Source organism: Notolepis coatsorum (genome assembly GCF_963971535.1).
Source record: "Notolepis coatsorum genome assembly, chromosome: 3".
In the NCBI taxonomy this organism is placed as follows: Eukaryota; Metazoa; Chordata; class Actinopteri; order Aulopiformes; family Paralepididae; genus Notolepis; species Notolepis coatsorum.
In genome coordinates this window covers 66,586,431-66,611,990 of record NC_140167.1, presented here as the reverse complement: position 1 = coordinate 66,611,990, position 25,560 = coordinate 66,586,431, and the positions used below count along the sequence as shown (strand labels likewise).

At 43.4% G+C, this 25,560-nt stretch overlaps 1 protein-coding gene across 1 annotated transcript in view; it reads right to left on the bottom strand.

The window, feature by feature from the left end:
• col24a1 (collagen type XXIV alpha 1 chain) overlaps positions 1-25,560 on the bottom strand; it is a 313,480-nt gene that overhangs the window by 68,541 nt on the left and 219,379 nt on the right. Inside the window, exons 32-39 of the mRNA XM_084310995.1 lie at positions 22,894-22,947; positions 20,371-20,424; positions 20,031-20,084; positions 15,166-15,219; positions 11,485-11,538; positions 6,898-7,005; positions 2,400-2,453; positions 526-633 (exon numbers count right to left, since the gene is read on the bottom strand). Of these exons, the coding sequence (XP_084167121.1) occupies positions 526-633; positions 2,400-2,453; positions 6,898-7,005; positions 11,485-11,538; positions 15,166-15,219; positions 20,031-20,084; positions 20,371-20,424; positions 22,894-22,947 (540 nt within the window). The remainder of the gene's footprint in view (positions 1-525; positions 634-2,399; positions 2,454-6,897; positions 7,006-11,484; positions 11,539-15,165; positions 15,220-20,030; positions 20,085-20,370; positions 20,425-22,893; positions 22,948-25,560) is intronic.

The following is a 25,560-nucleotide window of genomic DNA, read 5'->3' as shown; positions in this document are numbered from 1 at the left end:
TTTGACAGGCAGAGAACGAGCGAGGAGAGGGAGGGAGAGAGAGAGATAGAGAGAGAGAGAGACGGCAGGAGGGACTGCAGAAGTGTGTGTAAATGTGTGTGTGCCATCTCTCTCCCTCGTCGGGGACACACACACACACACACAAACTTGACTGCGTGTGTGTCGGGGACCATCTCTCCTCTCTCCCTCTCTCTCTCTCTCTCTCTCGTTCTCTCTCTCGCTCTATCTCGTATGTATCACGCTCTGTGGGTGACTGTCACTGAAAGCGCTTATGGGCGGAGCCCATCCAATAACAGGCTGAAATCCTGAGGCTGGAAAATGATGCTTTTGAGTACTCTATTAGAAATAAACCTTACAGATGTGTTCAATAGACGCACAGGAATTGTGTAAAGTTGCCCAAATAGTGCAAGGAATAGCAATGCATGTCCCCTTTAATATACATAATTTGGATGAGAGAGAGAGAGAGAGAGGGTGTAATCATGCAGTGAGTGACTGAGGTAAATGAGGAGAGGAGGGGGTTCTTACTAGGGGGCCTCGGGTCCCCCTGGCGCCTTTCAGTCCCGTCTCGCCGAGCTGGCCGATGTCACCCTGGGAACCAGTCTCACCAGACAGACCTGGGGGTCCCCTCTCTCCCTGCAAGTACGAGAGTCAGAGGAGTGAGGAGAAATGACAAATAGTCCCGACTGCTAGATGTACGCACGCACGCACGCACGCACGCACGCACGCACGTACGCACGCACGCACGCACGCACGCACGCACACACACACACACACACACACACACACACACACACACACACACACACACACACACACACACACACACACACACACACACACACACACACACACACACACACACACACACACACACACACACACACACACACACACACACACACACACACACACACACGCGCACACACAATACCACTTGGTTGTTTTGTCTGTAAATATCTTATCTATTGTCACGTTTATATGTTATGTGTTTGACCCGAGGAAGAGTAGCTGACGTTCTGCATGAACGAATGGGGATCTTAATAAAATCATAAACCATCCTGGGGGGCCGGGGGTTCGAGTCCAGGTGGGTTACACTGGATTACACACAACGAATACACACGGTTGTAAAACACGCCCATCTAGAACTGCAACTTCAAAACAGGGCAATGTTAGGCAAGATAAACCTGTCGCTCTATGGACAGAGAATGACACTATGAATGGCCAAGGTCAGGGGATTGATTTTCAAGGGAGCCACTCCTGCTACAAACAACCATGTACTGAAAGGTGCTTCGGATGAAAGCATGCAACCAAATATGCAGAGTGTTGTCGTGACGACCGGGATGTGACGGACTAGTTTTATACGTTGAAGCATCAGGTCAGGTGACGAGTCGAGCAGAAAGTCAAGAGATGGTTCTGGAACTATCTGGAACCCATTTGTTTACATTTGGATCCCTGATTGGGCCTTTTAGGAGAATGGGAACCACTTAATCACACTCATATTATGTAGCCCCACCTACGTATGAGCATGAAAGCAAATGACAATGGAAATATATTTTCATTCTGTAGTTGATAGACTCAGCTCTTGATAACACAGGACTAATACTAGAAAACAGGAACATGTGAGTTTTTAAATTCTATCTGCTGTATGTTATGGCTGTAAAAGGTGTGTTGTAGTTGGTCATTTGTAAAAAAAAAAAAAAAAATAACACGAGAGTTCAAATGACCATATTCTGCTTTATAGGGGGCGACAGTGGCTCAGGAGGTAGAGCAGTCGTCTGGCAATCCGGAGATTCCCGGTTCGATTCCCGCTCCTCCCGGGCGGCGTGTCGATGTGTCCTTGAGCAAGACACTTAACCCCTAATTGCTCCCGATGAGCAGGTTGGCACCTTGCATGGTTGCCTCCGCCGTGGGTGTGTGAATGTGTGAGTGAATGGATAAGATGTGAGTAACAAATTGTAAAGCGCTTTGGATAAAAACGCTATATAAAAAAGCAGCCATTTACCATTTATGACGGGTTAGTTCCAAAAAGTTTCTTTTAAATGAATTGGTGTTTAATTACTGGATCTTGTAAACAAGTCGCAGTAGAACAGTAATATCATCTTTCCAATGCATTACCTACTCTACCACTGCACAGAAATGATTTTCCACAAGTGGTTACCAGTGGTTACAGGCAGCCAAGTTGGAGGACAGAGAACTCAAACATTTTGTGCAAAGCTGCTATTCAAATTGTTCCTGGCAACGTAAGTCACTTTGGATAAAAGCATCAGCTAAACGACTAAATGTAAATGTAAATGTAAACAAGAGGTTCCTACGTGATTAAAGCAGCAATGCTGAGAAAACCTCTAGCCCACTGTTGCCTGTCAGAGTCACTGCCACCACGACAAAAGAAACGGGCTTACCTTCTTGCCGTGTCGTCCCCGACTCCCTGTGGGGCCTGGTTTTCCCTCTGGTCCCTGTAACACAGTATCTGATTAGATTATGTATTCATTGTATAAAAGGTTATTTCCTTAATGCTCTGCAATCACAAACTCCTACTGTGCATATTTCATTGACAATAAAGTCAATGGGCAGTTTCAACATCAAGCATTTTTATTCCTCATTCCACTGCTCCTATTCCTCCCGAAGGCGGTGCTGACCTCCTCAACGCGTGGCCTCAAAGCGAGGCCTGAAAACGAGGCCTCAAAGCGTGGCCTCAATGCGTGGCTTCAAAGCGAGGCCTCAAAGCGAGGCTTCAAAGCGTGGCCTCAATGCGTGGCTTCAAAGCGAGGCCTCAAAGCGAGGCTTCAAATCGAGGCCTCATAGCGTGGCTTCAAAGCGAGGCTTCAAAGCGAGGCTTCAAATCGAGGCCTCATAGCGTGGCTTCAAAGTGAGGCCTCATAGCGTGGCTTCAAAGCGAGGCTTCAAAGCGACGCTTCAAAGCGAGGCTTCAAAGCGAGGCCTCATAGCATGGCTTCAAAGCGAGGCTTCAAAGCGAGGCCTCAAAGCGTGGCTTCAAAGTGTGGCCTCATAGCGTGGCTTCAAAGCGTGGCCTCAAAGCGTGGCTTCAAAGTGTGGCTTCAAAGCGAGGCTTCAAAGCGTGGCTTCATAGCGTGGCTTCAAAGCAAGGCTTCAAAGCATGGCTTCAAAGCATGGCTTCAAAGCATGGCTTCAAAGCGTGGCTTCAATGCATGGCTTCAAAGCGAGGCTTCAAAGCAAGGCTTCAAAGCAAGGCTTCAAAGCAAGGCTTCAAAGCGATGATTCAAAGTGTGGCTTCAAAGCGAGGCTTCAAAGCGTGGCTTCAAAGCGAGGCTTCAAATCGTGGCTTCATAGCGAGGCCTCAAAGCATGGCCTTTGTATCGCGACCACATGTTTGTCCCGCTGACCCCCTGATCTGCTGCCTGCCGGGTGCTGAGGACCAAAATTGGAACAGCGCCTCGAAGCAAATGAGCACTTACGCGGGGAAGCCTGAGTGACAGGTGTCAAAGCGGTGCTCACACTACACCCTGTAGGGGCCCTAGAGTGCCCACGGAGCTCTCCTGGTAGAATGCACCTCTGAAGTCCAAGAGGCTTTGTTCAAGAGAAGACTGACCCCTACTGGGACACATGGGCAATCATCCCCCTTGGAACTATTATAAATGCAACATGATCAATCCTTTTTACGGTCTCATCCATTTCAAATGGTCGAGGTAATGTGGCACTGTGGCTATTGCAAAAGTCATACGCCCGGCAGCCTGTCTTACATGGGTGTTGTAGGGATTCTCCAGACGATACCTCAGACGAAGAACCATATGAGTAATGAGTCCGTCTGAATTTTTCAGAGGAACAATGTTTTCAAACGTTATTCTTATTAAAAGAGTGTTGTGTTCACTCATAGGTAAAGACAGTAGAGGTTGAGTACTTTATTATCTAAAGATGGTAAGTTAGAGTGTTGTGTTCACTCATAGTTAAAGTCAGTAGAGGTTGAGTACTTTATTATCTAAAGATGGTAAGTTAGAGTGTTGTGTTCACTCATAGTTAAAGACAGTAGAGGCTACTTTCTGGTTATCTCACATTCACACTCTGATTGATTTAAAAACTACAAATACCTGGACTGTCCAAACAAACATGTTTTAAAAACTAAATTAAACGGTTCTTCAGTGCAAGGGTTCATGTGTCTTCGAGGTGGAGAAAGTGCAGCCCAGGTGCAGCAGCTAGCATGTAAGAACCAGGACTTCTTCTACAATGGCTAAGTGTCTATCTCATCCCATGGCTTCAGTGTGCCGACTGATGATGCAACACGCTTCACACAAAGAACATCTGCTACACACCAGGCGGTGTAGGACATTTTAATTGGCTGCACCTGTATATTTTGAGATGTCAACGCTGTCATTATAAAAACTGATCAAGATAAGGCAGTAGATTAGAGATGCAAGCTTGTGACTGGAAGGTCACTGGTTAGAATCCCATCTGGCCGGAGGAAGTAAACCGTCTCCCCGTCCTCAACAACTACTGCTGAAGTTCCCTCGAGCAAGGCACTTAGCCCCCAACTGCTCCAGCGGAGCTGCTCAGAGGCCAATGAAAAAAGGCTGTCGTTGTACTGAACAGCTCACCCTGGTATGAATTGGTTGGCTGTTTTTATTCAACAGACATTAACCTCTTAACCTGGTCCACCCGATGTGAAAATCCGCATAAAATGTATACCTAAGTAAATAGAATATTGCTCCACTTCTACAAGGGCTATTTGCATCTTCTTGGTATCTAGGTACATCTATGGACCTCAGGGAATGTATTCACATTGTCAGAAATATTGTGTCTATTACTAGGCTTGCTTAAATTGTGATGAAACAAAGGAGAATATGAATTATGATTTTTCTTTGCATCTTTGACAGTGAATAACACCATGATAATAATGACCAAACTTAAAAAACTGCCACTGACCTCGTTCAGTACCCTCTTGAGATCATGTGTACAAAAAATCGAAGGAAATTAATAAAGGGAAGATGATAAAACCGAAGGTTCTGTAGATACAGTCCTGAATTCTCCCATCCTGACCAATGCCATTTGAAATATTATTATAGAATATAGAATAGATGCGTATACATTACCTTATTATAGCCAATTCGCACATTTATATATATATACATATATTATCTTTCAAATGCCCGAGTTCAATTTGGATTTAGTATCACCAGGCGTGCATAAGAACAGATAATGATATCTACTGTAATGTACTGTACTTTTTTATTTTCACCACAGTGCAACCATTTGGAAACTAATTTCAGATCTAATTGTTGCTACATGCTAACAATAGGGAGGAGAAACTAACTGTGTTTCAATATTTGTCAAAAACATTACCTTTTGTGGCTTATTATCCCGAATAATAACAGTTATTGATATTATTCATTCAGAATGCTGAACTTTGAACCCCCACTGAACCTGCCAGGAAGTGAAGTTCGAAGAATTTCCAACGCTGATCGGCAGCTATAGAGGACCTCCACAAAATGGCCGCAAAAAAACTACAATTCCCATGGTTAACATTTTCAAAATGGTCACCGTCCTCCTGGTAGACTTCAGTAAATCGAAAACTTAAAACGATCGAATGGCACTTTTAACCTATTGCTAAACTAACGTATTGACAATAATATACATTCTACATGCTTTTGTGACATGTTAGTGATGTTAATACTTGAAAATGTTTGTTTTTAAAATCACAAATTTTTTGCATCACTCTGAAAAATATGGATATATGATCATAATGTCATTTAAGGGTCGGTACCGACCCTCGCGGGTGGAACAGGTTAAGCCCGAGCGGTCCGGTACAAGAATGACATCACGCCATAAATCCATCTATACAGAATGTATGAATTAATGTTGCGTTTTTTTTTCAAATGTAGCCAAGAGTAAAGACCCTAACCCTGTCAAAACAGCAGTAAAAGTGTATATTTTCAGCACTACGTTTGTTTACCAATGATTTTAAGTGTTATTTGTGAAATATGAGTTATAGAAATCTCACAGCATCGAGTCGGAAAGTAAGGCGAGGATTGGTGCGAGGATTTGACGCAACCTTACTTGAGTGTAGTCTTTTGAGAGACCCAGGGCTTCCGGTGGGCTTTAGAAAAAAAACAAGAAAAAAAACACTTCCCAGCTCACGCCAGCCCCTGTCAATCATCTGACTTCTTTTTCAGTTGTTTTTTCCCTCTTTATTTTCGGGATCAAATCTCACGGGTGGAACAAACCTGAACGTTATTGCCATAAATTAGAAGGCAGTTAGTTTCTCTACCTTTCTGTGAACGTCTAGCAAAAACGGTGTTGCAATCTGAAGAAAAACGCCTGGTGATACTAAATCCAGATTGAACTCTGCCATTGGAAAGGGGAGATTTGGCCAAATCCATAGATGTTCGACTTGGCCATAATAAGGTCATATATAGGCCTGCTATTCTATATTCTATAATCATATTTCAAATTGCATGTGTCCGGATGGCAGAATTCAGTACTGTATCTACAAAATCTTCTGTTTAATCATCTTCCCTTTATTCATTTCAATTTGCTTAGATTATTTGTACACATGATCTCAAGAAGGTGCTAGCATATCCATAGATGTACCTAGATACCAAGAACATGCAAATGGACCTTGAAGAAGTGGAGCAATCTTCCATTTACTTAGGTATGTATTTTTAGACCGATTTTCTGAAAATATGGCTAGGGTTTAAGAGGTTAAACACATGTAGGACATTCTTTTTTAGCACGGTTAACTATTATTATCATTAAAACCAAAAGAGACCACATGCTCACAAAATAGCAAGTGACAAGTGTCCAGTGAACTAACATTCCTTTATGTTTTATGTTATGGCATCCCTTTAATTGTTCCCACTGTTTCTATAATACATTCCAATTGATCTGTTGGGTTAAATGATGGTTAAATAAATCAAATAAACTCACTCGAAAGCCTTGTTTTCCTGGCCCTCCGGCTGGTCCTGGGGGTCCGGGGTCACCCTCTATCCCCCTGTCCCCAGGCTCACCCAGTGGCCCATGATCACCAGGCTCACCCTGGAGAGAGACAGAGAGAGAGAGAGAGAGAGAGAGAGAGAGAGAGAGAGAGAGAGAGAGAGAGAGAGAGAGAGAGAGAGAGAGAGAGAGAGAGAGAGAGAGAGAGAGAGAGAAAACAGTAAGATATAGTATGAGTGGGACAGAGAGAGGGACAGGTTAGACAGGGACGAGCAGACAGACAGAAGTAAAGACAATGAGCAGAGGACAGAGAGAGGTAAAAAGAAAGAAAAAGATAGAGAGAGAGAGAGAGAGAGAGAGAGAGAGAGAGAGAGAGAGAGAGAGAGAGAGAGAGAGAGAGAGAGAGAGAGAGAGAGAAAACAGTAAGATATAGTATGAGTGGGACAGAGAGAGGGACAGGTTAGACAGGGACGAGCAGACAGACAGAAGTAAAGACAATGAGCAGAGGACAGAGAGAGGTAAAAAGAAAGAAAAAGATAGAGAGAGAGAGAGAGAGAGAGAGAGAGAGAGAGAGAGAGAGAGAGAGAGAGATGACAGACAGATGAGAGACAGCTTGGCCAGTGGCGATGCAACAGTGTAAATGGCGCTAGACCTGACGCCCCGTGGCTCTTAGGTGCCCTGTTGAAGTGGTAGACACAACACCATGGCTTTCACATAACCTGGAGAACTGTACTTCTTAGACCAGGGGTTTCCCAAAGCTGGGTCCGGGACCGTCAGGAGAGAGAGAGTCCAGGCAAAATGAGGAATACAGACCTAGCACAGAATTTATTCAAGCTCGCTCTCATGGTTTTGTAACCAGGCCACACACACAACAATGGCACGCAACCAGCAGGGGGCGCTCAGGTTACATCAATGTACTATACGACACTCTATAGTCCGTTCTTCCATACAGGCATTCTGTATTGCTTTCAATATTTATTCTCCTGTATTATTATATATATATATATATATATATATATGCTCCAACGGATCACCACCAAGGAAACCATGGAAATTGGGAATTGGAATGTACGAACACTGTACAGGAGCGGCAACATTGCCATAGTAGCAAGAGAGATGACAAGCAGAGGAATCAACATCATAGGAATCAGCTAAACACACTGGACGGGGCAAGGAAAAGTGGAGCTTGCAACCGGAGAATCCATAATTTACTCAGGAAGAGATGATGACAACCACAGACAAGGGGTGGGCATAGTGATGTCTAAAAAAGCAGCAAGAGCACTGATAGATTGGACACCAGTCAGTGAAAGAATCATTCAAGCTAGGTACCATTCCCAACACATCAAGCTCACAGTTGTCCACATCTATGCACCCACAGAAGATGCAGAGGATCAAGTAAAAAATTTGTTCTACAGGAGACTGCAAGACATCCTAGACAGCAGGAACATACACGACATGCTGATCATCACCGGGGATATGAACGCCAAAGTGGGAGATAAAAACAGGGCTACAAAAGAGTGATGGGCAAGCACGGGATCGGAAAGCGTAACGACAACGGAGAAAGACTGTGTGAAATGTCTGACATGAACGAGCTAGTCATTACTGGAACACTATTCCCACATAAGAATATACACAAGGCCACGTGGGTATCTCCGGACGGGAAGACCAAGAACCAGATAGACCATGTGCTATTAACAAACGATTCAGGAACTCAGTGAAAGACACAAGAGTATGCAGATCTGCAGACATTGGAAGCGACCACTACCTCGTGTGCACAACGGTCAAGTTAAGACTGAAGACGAAGCAGAAGGAAAAGAAAAGCACCAGAGTCAAGTACAACGCAACAAAGCTGAAAGATGAAGCCATCCTGAAGACTTTTACCATCAACCTGAGAAACAGGTTTCAGGTGCTGGAAGATGAAGGGAGAGGAATAGAAGACAACGAAGAGGTGGAGCGTGACTCTCAGGTTCTGGAGAAAGCCTACACAGAAGTCGCTGAAGCAATCATGGGTAGACCACGGAAGAATAAGAAGCCATGGATCAGTGAAAAATCATGGAACCTTGTAGACCAGCGGGAAACAATAAACAAGAGGATCCTTGGCACACACTCAGAAAGAATCAAGAAACAGCTAAAAGCAAAGTACACAGAGAAGGATAGAGAAACAAAGAGAAGTATAAAGACAGACAAAAATAAATGGATGGAGAACATTGCAAGTGAAGCAGAAGAAGCTGCAAGGAAACAACAAATGAAGACACTGTGTACAGTCTTACGAAGGCACTGTGCAACGAGAGACCTAGACAGAGCACAGCAGTACTGGACAAGAATGGCAACCTCATCAGCGGAAAATATGCAGTGCAGGCAAGGTGGACAGAACACTTCAAGGAAATACTGAATAGGGAACCACCAGAAAACCCAATAACGGATGAGGATGAATGTGAACTCACTAACATGATTGAAGAGATTCCTGTACATGAACCAACACTAAGTGAAGTAAAGGAAGTGATTAAAGGACTTCAGAATGGGAAAGCACCAGGAATCGACAACATCATAGCCGAGTTATTAAAAGCAGACATCGAGTTTTCAGCAAAGAAGGTACATCAATTGTTGGAAAAAATATGGAGGCAGGAGAAGATCCCGAAGAACTGGAAGAGGGGGCTTATCATCAAACTAGCAAAGAAAGGAAACCTCAAAGAATGCAAGAACTCAATAGGCATCACCCTACTTCCAGTCGTAGGGAAGATACTTGGCAGGATCATCATTGACCGAATCAGAATTGGAATCGACTCACGGCTAAGAAAAGAACAAGCCGCTAAAGGAGGGGAAGAGGAACAACAGAACAAGTCTTCATACTGCGGAACATCATTGAGCAAGTAAACGAGTGGCAAGCAACACTCCACCTGAACTTTGTGGATTTTGAAAAGGCTTTCGACTCAGTCCACCATGAAAGCCTATGGCTAATTATGAAGAAATATGGAATCCCAGAGAAGATTGTCCAGATAGTGAAAATATTCTATGAAGACTTCCAGTGTGCAGTAGAAGACCAAGGAGAAATATGTGAGTGGTTTAACATCAACAGCGGTGTCAAACAAGGATGCAACATGTCAGGTTTTTTATTCTTAATTATCATGGATTGGATAATGAGAAGAACAGTTGGACAAGGCGAGAATGGAATCAGATGGAAGTTGACATCAAAACTCGACGATCTGGATTTTGCAGATGATGTAGCATTACTCTCCTCTACCAAACACCAAATCCAGGAAAAAACGACAAGAATGGAGAGAGAAGCCAGTGGGACTCAAGATTAACACCGGAAAGACAAAAACCATGAGAATTAATGCAAGAAACCATGACAAAATCAACATCAACGACCAAGAGATTGAGGATGTAGACCAATTCACATACTTGGGAGCCACCGTCTGTAAAGAGGGAGGAGGTATGAAAGACCTAAAGAACAGACACTCCAAAGCAAGAGGTGCATTCATCAAACTCAAAAAGATCTGGTACTCCAACAGCATCTCAAGAAGAACAAAGCTGAGATTGTACAAAACACTGGTTGTGCCAGTCCTACTGTATGGATGTGAAACATGGAAGATGAACAAGGGAGACAACAAATCAGTCGACGTGTTCCATAACAGATGCCTCAGAAGAATCCTCAGAATCCAGTGGCAAGACCGCATCAGCACCGTAGAGCTACTAGAAAGAGCCGACATGAAGCCGTTGAGCAATGAAGCCGACATGGCCCTACTCACCAACACCATTCCGTGCTATGACACTGTGTCTGCATTATAGGACATTTACATTTACATTCACTATTAGATTAGATTAGATTAAAATTGATTGTCATCATGCAGCACATGTAGGGGCCTACAGTACAACGAAAAGACGTTTGGCAACCAGAGTGCAAATGTATCAGTAAAGTGCAATAGTAATATACAATGTACCTGGTGATTAAACTGGGTATAAAATATATAAATTAGTACTACTGGTTAATAGTGCTAATCAGATGTACAGAGTTGTAGTATTAATTTGCACAGTGATACAGGTATAAAGACACTATTGTAGTAAGTCATACTGGCCAGCAGTGTACCTAGCAAGAGTAGGTAAGGGATATGTACAAGTTAAAGAAAATGACACTTTTGTAATGTAAAATTTACAAATTACACTTTTATTTTCCCTTTGGATGTGAAAAACACAACAATCTGACCCCAAACGTTGCAGCTAAACTATACTGATGATGAGGGAGTTTGGAACCCCGGTCTCCTAGTTGAGCGCCGTTTAATTTACACCACTCAAGCAGCAGCTGTCGTGAGTTACCTTGTGTTGTTATCTGAGCTGCCAGGCCAGGTGGGAGGGATTTCACTTGCATTTCATTCATCAGAAACAATCGATGAATTGTGGTTTGCAACAGAACAGACTTCTACACACTTAGATGCAGGTTTTTGTGAATCTGTTATTATATGTTGATATGTTCCGTCTCTAGTGTCTTAGGCTAAGTTTAACTGTCATCAGTGCAATGTACTTTCTACGTTACTAAATACTTCGCGGAGAGGGAGACACGGGGTGGGGGGGCAGTGTGTTTACCTTAGGTCCGTCTTTCCCTTGGGGGCCGTCTTCGCCAGGCAGACCAGGAGCCCCCTAGAAACAGCAGCATGTTTTAGACCAGCCTCTTTTCAACATGTTTACTCAAGATGAGGATCAATATCATTCTTACCTTTACTTCCTACATTAGATTCAAGATGATTTATTGTCATGTGCACAGTTAAACATACAATGGAAAACTTATTTTGCTTATTTTTCAGCTGATGATCAAATCTGAAATGAACATATTATCATCCTGGAACCAAGTTTAATGAAAACATACAAGTACTCTCGTCGTGTTCAGTGCTGAAGGTCAGAATTATGGACACCTACTGTATATTTCGTGGGTAGGGTCCTTTCTCAACACAATCCATGTTGTACTCCATGCACACCCAGTTACCAGGGGTGTAAAGTACTTGAGTAATTGTACTTCGTTACAATACTTAAGTACTGTTTTGGGGGATTTGTACTTTACTCGAGTATTATTAGGTTTGTATACTTGTACTTTTACTCATTACATTTCAGAGAAAAGAAACACACTTTTTACTCCTTACATTTAAAATACAGACCTACAAAGTACAAAGTACAAATCTCGCAGGTCCAACCATTTTAATTAGTATATTTGTTTCTCTGACCGAACTAACGTTAACGTTATTAATCCTGCGGCTGCACTTTATTTAAAAACAGCCAATCAAATCCCCATCAATGGAAAATTAACCAGCCCATACCCATGCTGATTGGTCCTTGTGCAAGACTAGAAAGCGGGGATCTTTGATTAAACACCTGCTATCAGAAGAATAGACAGTCAGAGTGACAAGCTACAGAAGATGGCCACAAACGATAGTACAAGTGATGAAGAGGGCGAAACGGAACATTTCATTGCCCTGGAATTAAAAAATGTACTTTAACTTTTTTGTACTTTTTTTTTACTTTTTAACTTTTACTCAAGTGTGTTTTTAGCCAGATACTCTGACTTTTACTTGAGTATGATTTTGAGATGGTACCCATACTTTCACTTAAGTATAATTTCTGGGTACTTTTTACACCCCTGCCAGCTAGCCACAAAGCTAATATAAACATTTAACATACTTTAACATGCACTTTACTATACTTTTAGATTTAGATAAGATTCTTTAATGACCACCCAGCCAGGCTGGTGGAATTTGTTTTCAGTGCAATTACAGCATTGTTCCAACATAGAACATATAACATCACTTACAATACATACATACTACATGCAGTTAAATACATAGATACATAATTACAAGACCACAATATCACAGTTTATGTCCATGTCCATAGCAACAGAGGTAGGGGGGGTTGCTACTGGGAGTTCAGTGTCCGTATGGCAGTGGGGAAGAAGCTGTTTTTAAAGCGGAATGTTTTGGTGGTCAGGGATCTGTAGCGCCTCCCGGAGGGCAACAGCTGGAAGATATGGTGTGCTGGGTGAGTGGGGTCAGAGATAATTTTCCTTGCTCATCTTATTGAACTTTGGCGGTGGAGTGAATCGAGTGATGGGAGGGGGGTGCAGATTATTTTGGAGGAAAGTGCACCTAAAGCAAACTGTTTTGCTTCGAGGGGATCTGTGGAGTAGGTTGCAGGGCTTAGTTGTACATACCCAACATTAGTTTTGTGGCAAACTAGTCAGAGCTACAAGTGCCGAGAACAGACTCTACCAATCGACAACAACATTGTATAGTAGGAAATAAGTACCCTTTAACGAGACAAAAGATGGGTCGTGACTCGTGGGCAAAGACATTAAAAAAGCTAGCGGGGGTAGTTCCCATCTACACAGTACAGTCGACGCGGTCTCACAACTGGAAATTCTGAAAACCTGTTTACTACCCAGCATACAACAACTGCTTCTTCCTCACTTGAGATTCAGTGGTGGTTCACACAAAACTGCCACCTAGTGGAAAGAGTGATGGGGATCTGTAACCTCCTTACAGAATAAATCGTGAGCCTCTAGGTGGCGATATACAGTCAATGTCCCCAACACGTGTTGTGTAGACGAAGGTTACAGCACTGTGTCCATTTTGATGCTCATGGGCTTATTTCTGATGGGTGCCCACATGGCAAGAGCACAAGCATGCTTTTAAGCCTTGCGATGAAGACCCATTTTGGGATTCAATGTGCCATGAGGCCATTTGGTCATGACCCCCCCCCCCCCCGCCCAGTTGATTTTCATGTGACAAACTATAATATGTTCCTATCATAGAGTCAGTATTAGGAATAATAATCTGGATCGTCTGTAGTTCCTATAAACATGGATTAGGGTTAGGATGTACAGTATGAGTAGATATAGTTTATTTATTCACTCATAGCGACGCAGGCCGCATAACATGGAACACGTGTGCCATAGAATGGAGGAGAGCGTAATCCTTCAGTGGGTCCATGTTGTTCTTAGCTAAATGGATACCGGTATGATTAATTGCAGAACGCCTACGGTTATCTCCATCACAAAGGCAAATAAGCCAAAAAGGGCCACGCTGTAAGAGTATCTGTGTTGATAGGAACGTACAGAGAGGCAGACAGATTGTTTGACTAATATCAGAGACGTGCGTAGAGCTCTCTTTGTCCGATTTCACGCGGTCCTGGGAGACAGACCGGGATCAAATAATTAGAATGGATAGACAAGACACTAGCAGGTGTCTCACTAGAATGAGTCAGTGTTGTCATAGAAACTGCTGGGAGACAAAAAAACGCTTTGTAAGGAGTACTGTTGTCTGTGTTGACCTTCTTCCATGAGGACATTGAGCCGGTGTCCCATCCTCGTATATACCGGTATATATATCAGTGGCATTGACCTCAAGTTCAGCACTGGGATACAGTGCTACTTCAGACAACATGGCGTCTCCTTGTGGTAGAGGGGAGGACATTTTTAAAGGTCTTATGACAATGCTTACCCGTCTTATCACTGTGGGTATATCACAAGGTTCCTTCCAACTCTACACTACAATGAATGGCAGACAGGTTTCTTGTTCATAAACATACCGTGTTCGAGCCTATCAGCAATACCTGCGAAATCACGTGACTGAGTTGCGCCCTACCTGCGCAAGCTGCTGTTCTAATAACGGGGCTCTATTGAGAAACCATGGCACTCCCCTGAAGTTGTTTCAAACTATGCTGGATGTAATTTTGCCCAATCAGCATAGCTTTGAGTGTGAGTCTTTCACCTTTTACATAGCTAGCTTTGGCATGGATTGAGTGTTTAGATCGCTAGCATGGCAAGAAATGCAAATATATTGTAGTCTGCCCAAATGTTCTGACCAGGATTATGGCCCTTTTTGCCTCCTTGGTGTGCACACACTGACAAGTCTGACGTGGACGAGAAACTTGTCTCGCAAAAGGCCTTTAAATTACAAGTTTGAGTCATGATTTAAAGGGATGCAGAAACCATGGTCTGTTTGGCACGAGCGTTCCACTGCATGTACTGTAGTAGGTAAGTTCTATCTACTCTAGCTCTGTGGAAGGGACAGACAGACAGACGTCTCTGGCAGTATCGGAGCGTTGTTACTACAACGCAACGGACAGGAAGCAATTCTGTCGCTAGACTCTCTCCAGGCCAGGGGATTACACATGTCCACCAGAATGAGGGAAGTGTAAATATACAGCTGGGCTGGATTTGCCACCAGACACAAACAAGATGGGGATTTAAGAAAAGGCCCGGTTGGAACCACTCACTCTTATTCCTTCTTGGCCCTGCTCCCCTTCTGGTCCTGGTGGGCCCTCCTCGCCCTGCAGGCACACAAAGACAACACAACACGGGCTGTTAAAGAAGCTACAGTAAACGGAAAACATGCATGTATACATTATGCTTAAATACAATACTATATAATATAGTATATACTACAATACAATGTTATGATCATAGAAGGAGGAAATTCGTCTTTGGCCAAAATCATTAAAAAATTGTTTTCCTGTGAGCTGGATTCGCCTGTTCGAATCCAGCTCACAGCTCCGGGGTTGTCACCAGCTTGGCTGGCCGTCTGCACTAATACAATTGGCTGTATCAGAGGGTGGGAGAAGCTGGCGGGGTGGGTCCGGGTCGTTGTAAACAGCGACTCCTACAGTTCAGTCGGGGCGCCTGCTAAGCGCGGATAGGACCTGAGTGGGATAGTGTGATCCTTCCACACGCTACGCCCTCTCAGGGAGGATCCGCGCTGCCAGGTGAAAAGAAGCGGTTGATTGGCTGGACGTGTGTCGGAGGAAGCACGTGATAGCCTCCACTCTCCCAGATGATCTGACTGTGGGGGGTAAGTGCGCAGCGACCAGGAAGGGATTGGGAATTGGCATACGACTAACATTGGGATGGGAGAAAATCGGAGGAAAATGGAGGGGGAAAAAGATTAAAAAAAATAAAAAATAATGGTTTTCCTACTTACTTACTTACTTACTTACTTACTTACTTACTTACTTACTTACTTACTTACTTACTTAAGGTGAGACACTCCAGGTGAATAGGCAAAAGTAATATTTGAATAGATATCACTATGAAACTTTCCCAGTTTGTTATGTACATAACAACTTAGAGAAAATGTATTGCAAGTTTTCTGAGATCTTATGTTTATATATGCAAAATAGGCATTACCTCATTAAATATGCACTAATTTGCATATGATGTTTAGGTATAAATACCAACATTGGATGATGCCAGATTTAAAAAAATTGTTTCATTATGTTGACACATCCACGCCGGAAACGGCTTACGACGTGTTTCAAGTTCATGCGAATTCTGCCATTCCACGGCGTACGACGTTATTGAGATCATTTTTCATTTTTTCGCCATGTTATTCATAATTCCCTCACGGAGCCTGGTCTGATGCAGTGGGAGCATGCACAACTCTGCAAAGCTTCAATACTGCCGCCTGGTGGATGATCGGCGAGTTGCAACCGGAAGTGGATCTCTTGTGATCCCGGTGCATCTGACAAATGCATCCGGCACTCACATATTGTTGCGTGACTGTAGACACATGTCCGTGTGTAGCGGTCGCTGCCATAACGCAATAATCGATACGATTTGGGCGTTTATTATGATGATACAAACCGGAAATGGATTTAGGAGATCGCCGTCAAATAAGTGGGATCTTTCTCCTCCAGTCTCATCGGCGAACGGTAAGAGGACGCTGACGTTACTTTCAGCCTGTTTGTTTATTATTATCAATGCAAACCGCTCTGATCAATATATCACCCATACTACATAAAGCATTTACTGACGATCACGGAATTATAAACGACCCCCCCCCGTTCATCCGCGCATGATCAGTCATAATGTTTAGGATCATGTACAGTTGAAAATTTTTATATAGTGTGTATCGCCAACAAACGGCAGTTGTTGCATTTATGCCTATATCTCACATTCTAGGAATTACTGCAGAAAACGATAAAAACATATTTATATTCTAGATGGTATTTTCGTATGAATGTATGAATGAAAAAGTATAACGTTCCCACATCCTGAACGATAGATAATCGATGTTGAATGGGCCATAGTAATGTCAATTTAGCAATACAATTTAAAAAGTTATAGCCCTGCAAAGAAGGTGAACATCTCCATAGACTTAAAGTGGTGGCAGAGAGTGGTATAAGATGCTCAAATTGCGTGGCAGGGAATGTGTTAAATATGTGCACATTTATGGATGCAATAAGGCAAAATGAAGTAAAATAAACAACTAAATGTGTGTTATTGACATTTTATTGTCACTAGTTTCATAGAAGACATGTTTAGGAAGCAAAATATAACAAAATCTCAAAATCAATTTTTTTTTTTATATTTGCCTATTCACCTGGGGTGTCCTTCACCAACTCTAAGATAAAAAAGAGCAATTGCACAATAGCAAATACTCACTTTACAAAGAAACAACAAATAACTAACAGCCTATATGAGGTTAAGAAGCGTAGGCTTTTAGCAGCATTATTTAACACAAGTGACTGAATCAGGTGATCCTCAGGAAGCGGTTCAGAAGACCATGTTGCTTCCCGGCAGGTGTGTGGTGTAGATCATGAGGCGATACATTAGACTGTGGCAGTGCTGTTGCTGTGAGGCCCGATCCTAGAGCCCCATGCTCTACCAACAGGTACGGGACGCAGGAGCTGAATCAGAGCGTACCGTCGCTGAAATAGGAAGAGGGCTAGCACACCGTTCGACTCCTGCGTGGCAGAGTGTGCCACAATCCGTTGGAGCGATCGGTTCAGTCTGTTGGTTTCGATCCGATGTGGCTTACATCCAGTACATCCAGGTCTGCTGCCTTGATGTTACACAGCGTTTCAGAGTCGACCTTTGAGATGGTCGTTGAAGCCCTGTTTTTGCCCTCCTGGTTTCCTAGCCTGGAAGCAAACTGAGCCAGGACATCTAGCCGCCTAGACACATTTCAGTGGGCAGGAGTGCTTGCCTTGACAGACTCCTTCTGCCAGTCAGTGTAACAAAAGTATTTTGTCTGAAGAAAGACAAAAAAAAATCGAATTTATTTCATGCCGAGAAAGTCCGCTAGTGCGTTAATGTTTAACTGTTGTTATTGAGTCTATATCTGCTATAACTGCACTTGTGGCTGTGTTTATTCTACTAACCTTAAAGGAACACACCAACATTATGGGAAATACGCCTACCGTCTTCTCCAGAGTCAGACAAGAATATAGAACGCACAGAGAGGAAATTGGTATGTATGTATGTATGTATGTATGTATCTATCTATCTATCTATCTATCTATCTATCTATCTATCTATCTATCTATCTATCTATCTATCTATCTATCTATCTATCTATCTATCTATCTATCTATCTATCTATCTATCTATCTATCTATCTATCTATCTATCTATCTATCTATCTATCTATCTATCTATCTATCTATCTATCTATCTATCTATCTATCTATCTATCTATCTATCTATCTATCTATCTATCTATCTATCTATCTATCTATCTATCTATCTATCTATCTATCTATCTATCTATCTATCTATCTATCTATCTATCTATCTATCTATCTATCTATCTATCTATCTATCTATCTATCTATCACAATAAAGTTACTGTGTTCCTTTAGCATCACCACTTGGGCTGCGTCCCACTGGGGGACAAAACAGCAGTTAGAACGCAATGAGGAACCTGATGTTGTTTTTGAAGGTGTCTAATATGGTGAAGGCGTCCAGGTGTCTAATATGGTGAAGGCATCCAGGTGTCTGATATGGTGAAGGCTTCCAGGTGTCTGATATGGTGAATGCTTCCAGGTGTCTGGTAGTGGTACAGTATGGTGAAGGCTTTCAGGTGTCTGGTACAGTATGGTGAAGGCGTCCAGGTGTCTGATATGGTGAAGGCAGGTGTCTGATATGGTGAAGGCAGGTGTCTGATATGGTGAAGGCTTCCAGGTGTCTGATATGGTGAAGGCGTCCAGGTGTCTGATATGGTGAAGGTGTCCAGGTGTCTGATATGGTGAAGGCTTCCAGGTGTCTGATATGGTGAAGGCGTCCAGGTGTCTGATATGGTGAAGGCTTCCAGGTGTCTGATATGGTGAAGGCTTCCAGGTGTCTGATATGGTGAAGGCTTCCAGGTGTCTGATATGGTGAAGGCTTTCAGGTGTCTGGTATGGTGAAGGTTTCCAGGTGTCTGATATGGTGAAGGCGTCCAGGTGTCTGATATGGTGAAGGCGTCCAGGTGTCTGATATGGTGAAGGCTTCCAGGTGTCTGATATGGTGAAGGCTTTCAGATGTCTGGTATGGTGAAGGCTTCCAGGTGTCTGATATGGTGAAGGCGTCCAGGTGTCTGATATGGTGAAGGCATCCAGGTGTCTGATATGGTGAAGGCGTCCAGGTGTCTGATATCGTGAAGGCTTCCAGGTGTCTGATATGGTGAAGGCTTCCAGGTGTCTGATATGGTGAAGGCGTCCAGGTGTCTGATATCGTGAAGGCTTTCAGGTGTCTGGTATGGTGAAGGCTTCCAGGTGTCTGATATGGTGAAGGCTTCCAGGTGTCTGGTATGGCAGCAGTGAGGTGAACATCACATATCACTTGTGCTGCCATGTGTTGATGTATTTTTATGTTTTCAAAGACATAGGAATACATGACCTCATCCTAGGCAAACAGGCATGCACTCTTACAGAATCTAGGGCACTCAGATACAAACACGTACTTCGAAACACATGTAGCCCACACAGACACACAAACATACACACAAACACACACAAAGATACAAACACACAAAAACACACAAAAACACACACACACACACACACACACACACACACACACACACACACACACACACACACACACACACACACACACACACACACACACACACACACACACACACACACACACACACACACACACACACACACACACACATTGACAGCCAAGGGCACCGCCTTGAACCTGAAGAAGTGTTCAGACACTGACGTTGAGTTTTCTTGCCCTGAGGCTACAGTCACGTTGAGCAAGTTCAATGTTTTTACACGAATGAGTAAGAGGGAGGCGGCAAACTTCACATGACAGATGTAATTCTTTTTTTATGGATGTTTTTGTGTGTGTGTCTGTGTTCTGAACTGACCTTCAACCCTGGTTCTCCGATGGCGCCCAGTTCCCCCTCTACACCAGGTGCACCCTGGGAAAGTAATACAGAGGAATAGGAGGAGTAGGTTTGGACACTGATGCATGTCTATACGCATTCAAGCATGTAATGTTTAAGAAAATAGTTTAAAACAAATGGTAAAAACAAAGAGGAAATCACAGGATCTTGATATTGAGTGGATTAAACTTCCATTCTTTTGGTTGCATTTGGGGTTTCATTCCTTGTGCAAGAAGCACTGTGGTGTGCATGGAATAGCAGCATTTAAAATAATACACTTTAAAACCAAGATAATTGTGATTAAGGTTGATAGATGAAATACCTCAGGGCCTTGCTCTCCATCAGCTCCTGCATCACCTGTAGGTCCTTTGGACCCCTGAAGGAGAAACAAACAATCAACAACAATTAGCATTTGTTGCATTTTGTACTTTAGTTTTGTATATTGTATATTTTGTAGTGTTTTTGGTCTTTATTCTTTTTACTGTATGAAGCCCAATCTTAGGGGGCTCATACAGAACCAAGCATTTCTGTCACGGTCCACCTGTTCTTCTCCACGTTCCTCCCCCCATCCAAAGACTGCACCCTCATTCCCTCTTCACCCAGGTTCAAGCCCCCTCTGTTTCTCCCTCCATCTGTGGTCCTGTACCCCCACCTACTGGACAGATGCTGTCATTACTCCTCCTCCATTTATGTATTGTTAAGATGTCCATATTTCTCTGTTTTCTCCCCATCTTGTTGTCCCTCCCTGTGTGTCTGTTACCCTGTGTGCTCCCGTGCTTTTGTTAGTTGATATTCTGGTCTTTAATGTTGTGCCCAGTGTGTTTGGGTCTTGTGTTGTTATTTAGTGTTTTACCCCAGTTTGTTCAGTATGTTCCTTCCCAGGTGTGTCTCGTTTCCCAATCACCCTCATGTTGTCAATTAGTCTGTCTATATATGTTGTGCCCTTCCTCTCCTCCAGTGTCGGTTCATTGTTGATGTTTAGTGTTCCATGTTGATGTTCCTCGTGCTTGCTCATGCTCTCTGTATCCTGTGCCTTGTCAGTAAGTGTTTCTAGTGTTAGTGTTTTGTTGTTTCCACCATCTTTGTTTTCGTGTTTGCAGTTCGTTTTTGATAGTGTTTGTTTTTGTAGTTAGTTTGTTCCTTTTTCCCTGCCAGCTCTGCTGAGGTTTTGGTTCATGTTGTTTTGTATTTTGCTCTCTGCCAGCCTTCCTGTGCTCTCGTTTTTGGAGAATCCTTGTTTGTTGTCTTGTTTTTAGTAAAGCTCTATTTTTTTACTACACTCGTCTCGTCCTGCCTATTCTCTCCTCGTTCTGTTCTGCAAGTGGGTCCACGCCAACACCAATCCGTAACAATTTCACTGTAATGTACATGTACTTTATATGTGACAAATAAAACTAAAATGTAAACTTGAACTTGAGGTGATATGTGATTCTTATAGGAGTTGCTAAGAGATGTGATTGTCTATTCTGATAAGATTTACTAAGATATGTGATTCTTATTAGATTTACCTAGAGATGTGATTCTTATAGGATTGGGTAAGAGATGTGATTGTCTATTCTTATTAGATTTACTAAGAGATGTGATTGTCTATTCTTATAAGATTTAATAAGATCTGATTGTCTATTCTTATTAGATTCACCAAGAGATGTGATTGTCTATTCTTATTAGATTCACCAAGAGATGTGATTGTCTATTCTTATTAGATTCACCAAGAGATGTGATTGTCTATTCTTATTAGATTCACCAAGAGATGTGATTGTCTATTCTTATTAGATTCAATAAGAGATGTGCTTGTCTATTCTTATTAGATTCACCAAGAGATGTGATTGTCTATTCTTTGATTTACTAAGATATGTGATTGTCTATTCTTTATCTGGGGATGGGGTAAACTACTACATGTCTCCTCTGATACATGTGGAGTCCCCAGCCACTTATTTTCACCCGACAGCGAGGACTCCCAACAACCAGTAGGAGTCGCTGTTGCAATGACCAGGTCTCATACCCCACCAGCTCCCCAGCCGCAAACACAGCCAATTGTGTTCGTAGGAACGTCTCACCAAGCCAGAGGTACCACTACTGGGGATTGACCCCTGATCTCTGCGGTGGTAGGAGAGTGCTTTACCTCTACACTACCCAAGCTTGCCGTTTTTTTCCAGGAAATGTGTCTATGAGGAGGAAAGTATGGAGCTTCAGGGTGTGTGTGTGTGCGTGTGTGAGTGAGAGGGACACCACAGAGAAAGAGGTTGCTTTTATCAATGTCAGGAAAATGTATGTAACAACACAGCACAAAGCGATGTAAAAACAACCCCTGGTGATGTGGGCTTACAAAACTCCCACCTCCCCAACTACCAGAAGACCTCTGGTGCTGACCAGGCCAGTGTAAGTGCTCCTAGGGCCCAGACCACACCGGATATCTGGCCCCTATTTTGTGACTATAACGGCCCCATAACCGATTCTGTATGGGCTCCAATCGGCCCCTAACCTGACCCGCCAGATGGTCCGTTACACTGAACCATCTGGGAAGTCATCCTTTGAAATGGTTTGTAACTCGCTGTCATCACACCTAAACCACAACGTAGTCGCCAGTCATTTCTCAAAGGACGCCGATTGGGCCAAACCACTATGGTTCGGGGTACAAGCGCATAACTTGAAGCCAGACAAGACTATCTCGTGATCTCGCCAAAGCCAGCTGCTGTGCAAGGTTACTGAGCCCCCTCCCCCATGGGCTCAGGGCCTAATATGCTTGCCCCCCCCCCCCCCCCGACCCTCTAATGGTGGCCCTGGATGTGTGGGATGAAGGGGTGGGGGGGGGATGAAGTCTGAAGGGGTCCATTGGGGTACTCACCGGTTCACCGTGGGCTCCCATCTCCCCGGTGCTCCCTGGGACCCCAGGTTTACCCTGGAAAAGACACACAGACATCCTTCCGTTAATTTATCAGAGATGTGGACGACGTAGAAAAGGAGAAAATAACAAGAGAAAGAGGATTTCTATTAAAAAATGAATGGAAGTTTTGCCTCCAAAAATGCATCCACATGCATAATGTACCTCACACGCACAAATATTTACCCATGTTTACAGCAAACACAGATGCTACAATAACTTATAAGACTTATTTGGAAGAGGATGAAAGAAAGTCGGCTTGGGTTTTGACAAGGAGCATCTCCATCCTCCCTTACATTTTGTTTTATTTTTTTAACCATAAACAGAGCAAACACGAGACAAGACAATAAGTCAATTTAATCAGTCTTTGATGCTGCAATTCTTTGCCCGACTTCACTGCACTATCGGATATCTTTATCTCTAGTCCAATCATTGTATTCTTGTCAACGTTAAGACACGTGTCGGCATACACATTGCAGGCTACATTACCGTCGCGTGACAAATCCTCTTTTGGAAGATTATGCCTTCTGTTACTACTTATAATACGTGATTACAAAGAACAGCAGACAAAAGTGCTCCGGGAATGTTCATAAGTGAAACAGAATATCCTCTTCGGTAGAAGGTTCAGCTCGGGGCAACGACAGTGTTATGGAACCAGCCTATGTTACCACAGGGGGGGGGGGGGGAACGAAGCAGTGAGCGGGCCTTGGGGTCAGGGGCGTAGCTGGGGGGGGTAGCTTAGGATGATTCCAAGGGCCCAGCACTGAGGGGGGCCCCCACATTTTTTTTTTTTTTTTTTTTTTTTACTAGACATCACTCAGGTGTATTATTGATGCTCTCATTGATACTATGTTTGTTTCTGAAGTTGTGTGTGTGTGTGTGTGTGTGTGTGTGTGTGTGTGTGTGTGTGTGTGTGTGTGTGTGTGTGTGTGTGTGTGTGTGTGTGTGTGTGTGTGTGTGTGTGTGTGTGTGTGTGTGTGTGTGTGTGTGAGATATATAGAGAGAGAGGGGGGGCTTTGGTAGACTATTGCATTGGTCCATTCATTGAAGATCCTTTACTAGGCTCACCCACCAACAGTGCAGGTGCTGAACTGCTGATCCGAATGTATAGGTAAAAACCATATTATGCGTTTTCATCAATAAAAAAATGGCCAAAAAAATTCCGCTTGCGCGCTTACGCGCTCTCGCATTCACTGGGGGCCTACAAATACATTCTTTCATGGGGCCCAGAATCTGGAGCTACACCCCTGCTTGGGGTTAGAGGCGTCCCGTGAGGGGGAATCGGATTGTGCTTTGGGACATTACGAAACAGATAAAATATGAGATGGCCAGTACAGATGGACTCAAAAGGAGCTTCTATCCCCAGGCCATCAGGATGCTCAATGACTCTATGCAACAATAACCCATCCATCTACATTCATTGCACACACATCCACATGCACACACTCACCTTTAACATTCACTTTAGACACTTTAAACACTTTTTAACACTACACCATATTTTCTTATCTATTTATTACAAAGATATTTGCACGACATCCATACCTCATTGTTGCATTTTAAAAAGGTTTGCATTTTGTACCTCGTTGTTTGCATTTTGTACTTTAGTTTGTGTATATTTTGTATAGTGTTTGGACTTTATTCTTTTTTACTGTATGAGGCGCATTCTCAGGGGGCTCATACAGAACCAAGCATTTCACTGTAATGTACATGTACTTTATATGTGACAAATAAAACAAAACATGAACAACACAACTTCTCAGTGTGTGGGGGGACAGAGGACATGTATTTTAAGATTAAATATATAAAATAAAAAGAGAAATATAAAATGACTACACATGCTCAGGGTGCTCATAACCACACATACTCTGAAAGGGTATTGTAAAGGTAGTGAACAGTACAACCTTGTGGAAAAGGTAGAGGTTTCACAGGAACTACCCATGTGAGTACCGTGACGGGGTAAACGGTTAGTACAGAACAGCATGGTAGAGTCTGCTGCCAATCAGTACTCAACTGCCACCGTTAGTTAAATCAACCCTGATTCAGCAACTAGGAACACTCACTAGGGAACAATCAACCCCTAAAATGCCTTAGAAATCACTTCAAATGCTGGGGCGGCTAAGTGGCGCAGTGGGCAAGGCGCTCGCCACTAACGCAGGAGTTGCTGGGTTCGAGCCCAGCTCTCTGCGTTGCTACCAGCTTGGCTGGTCGTTCATACTAACACAATTGGCAGTGTTAGGGGGTGGGAAAGCTGGTGGGTGGGGATCGGACGTTGTGGACAGCGACTCCTACAGGTCGGTTGGTGCGCCTGTACAGCAGAATCAGGAAGCAACGGGGGCAGCGTGAGCCTCCCACGCGTTACTCCTCGCCGCTGAGAGATCGCGCTGTTCAGGTGAAAAGATGCGACGGCTGCCTCCTCGTGTACCGGAGGGGACACGTGATGCATGGCTTCGTCCACATTGCAGCCGACCAGTGGGAGGCATGGTCTAGCAGCGTTCAAGACAGGGGAGGGGAGAATTGAAAGGAGAATTGGCGAGGCGAAATTGGGATGGGAGAAAAATAGAAAAAGGAGGAGAAAAAAGTGGATAAAAAAAATCACTTCAAATGCTTAAGAAAATGCATTCATATACT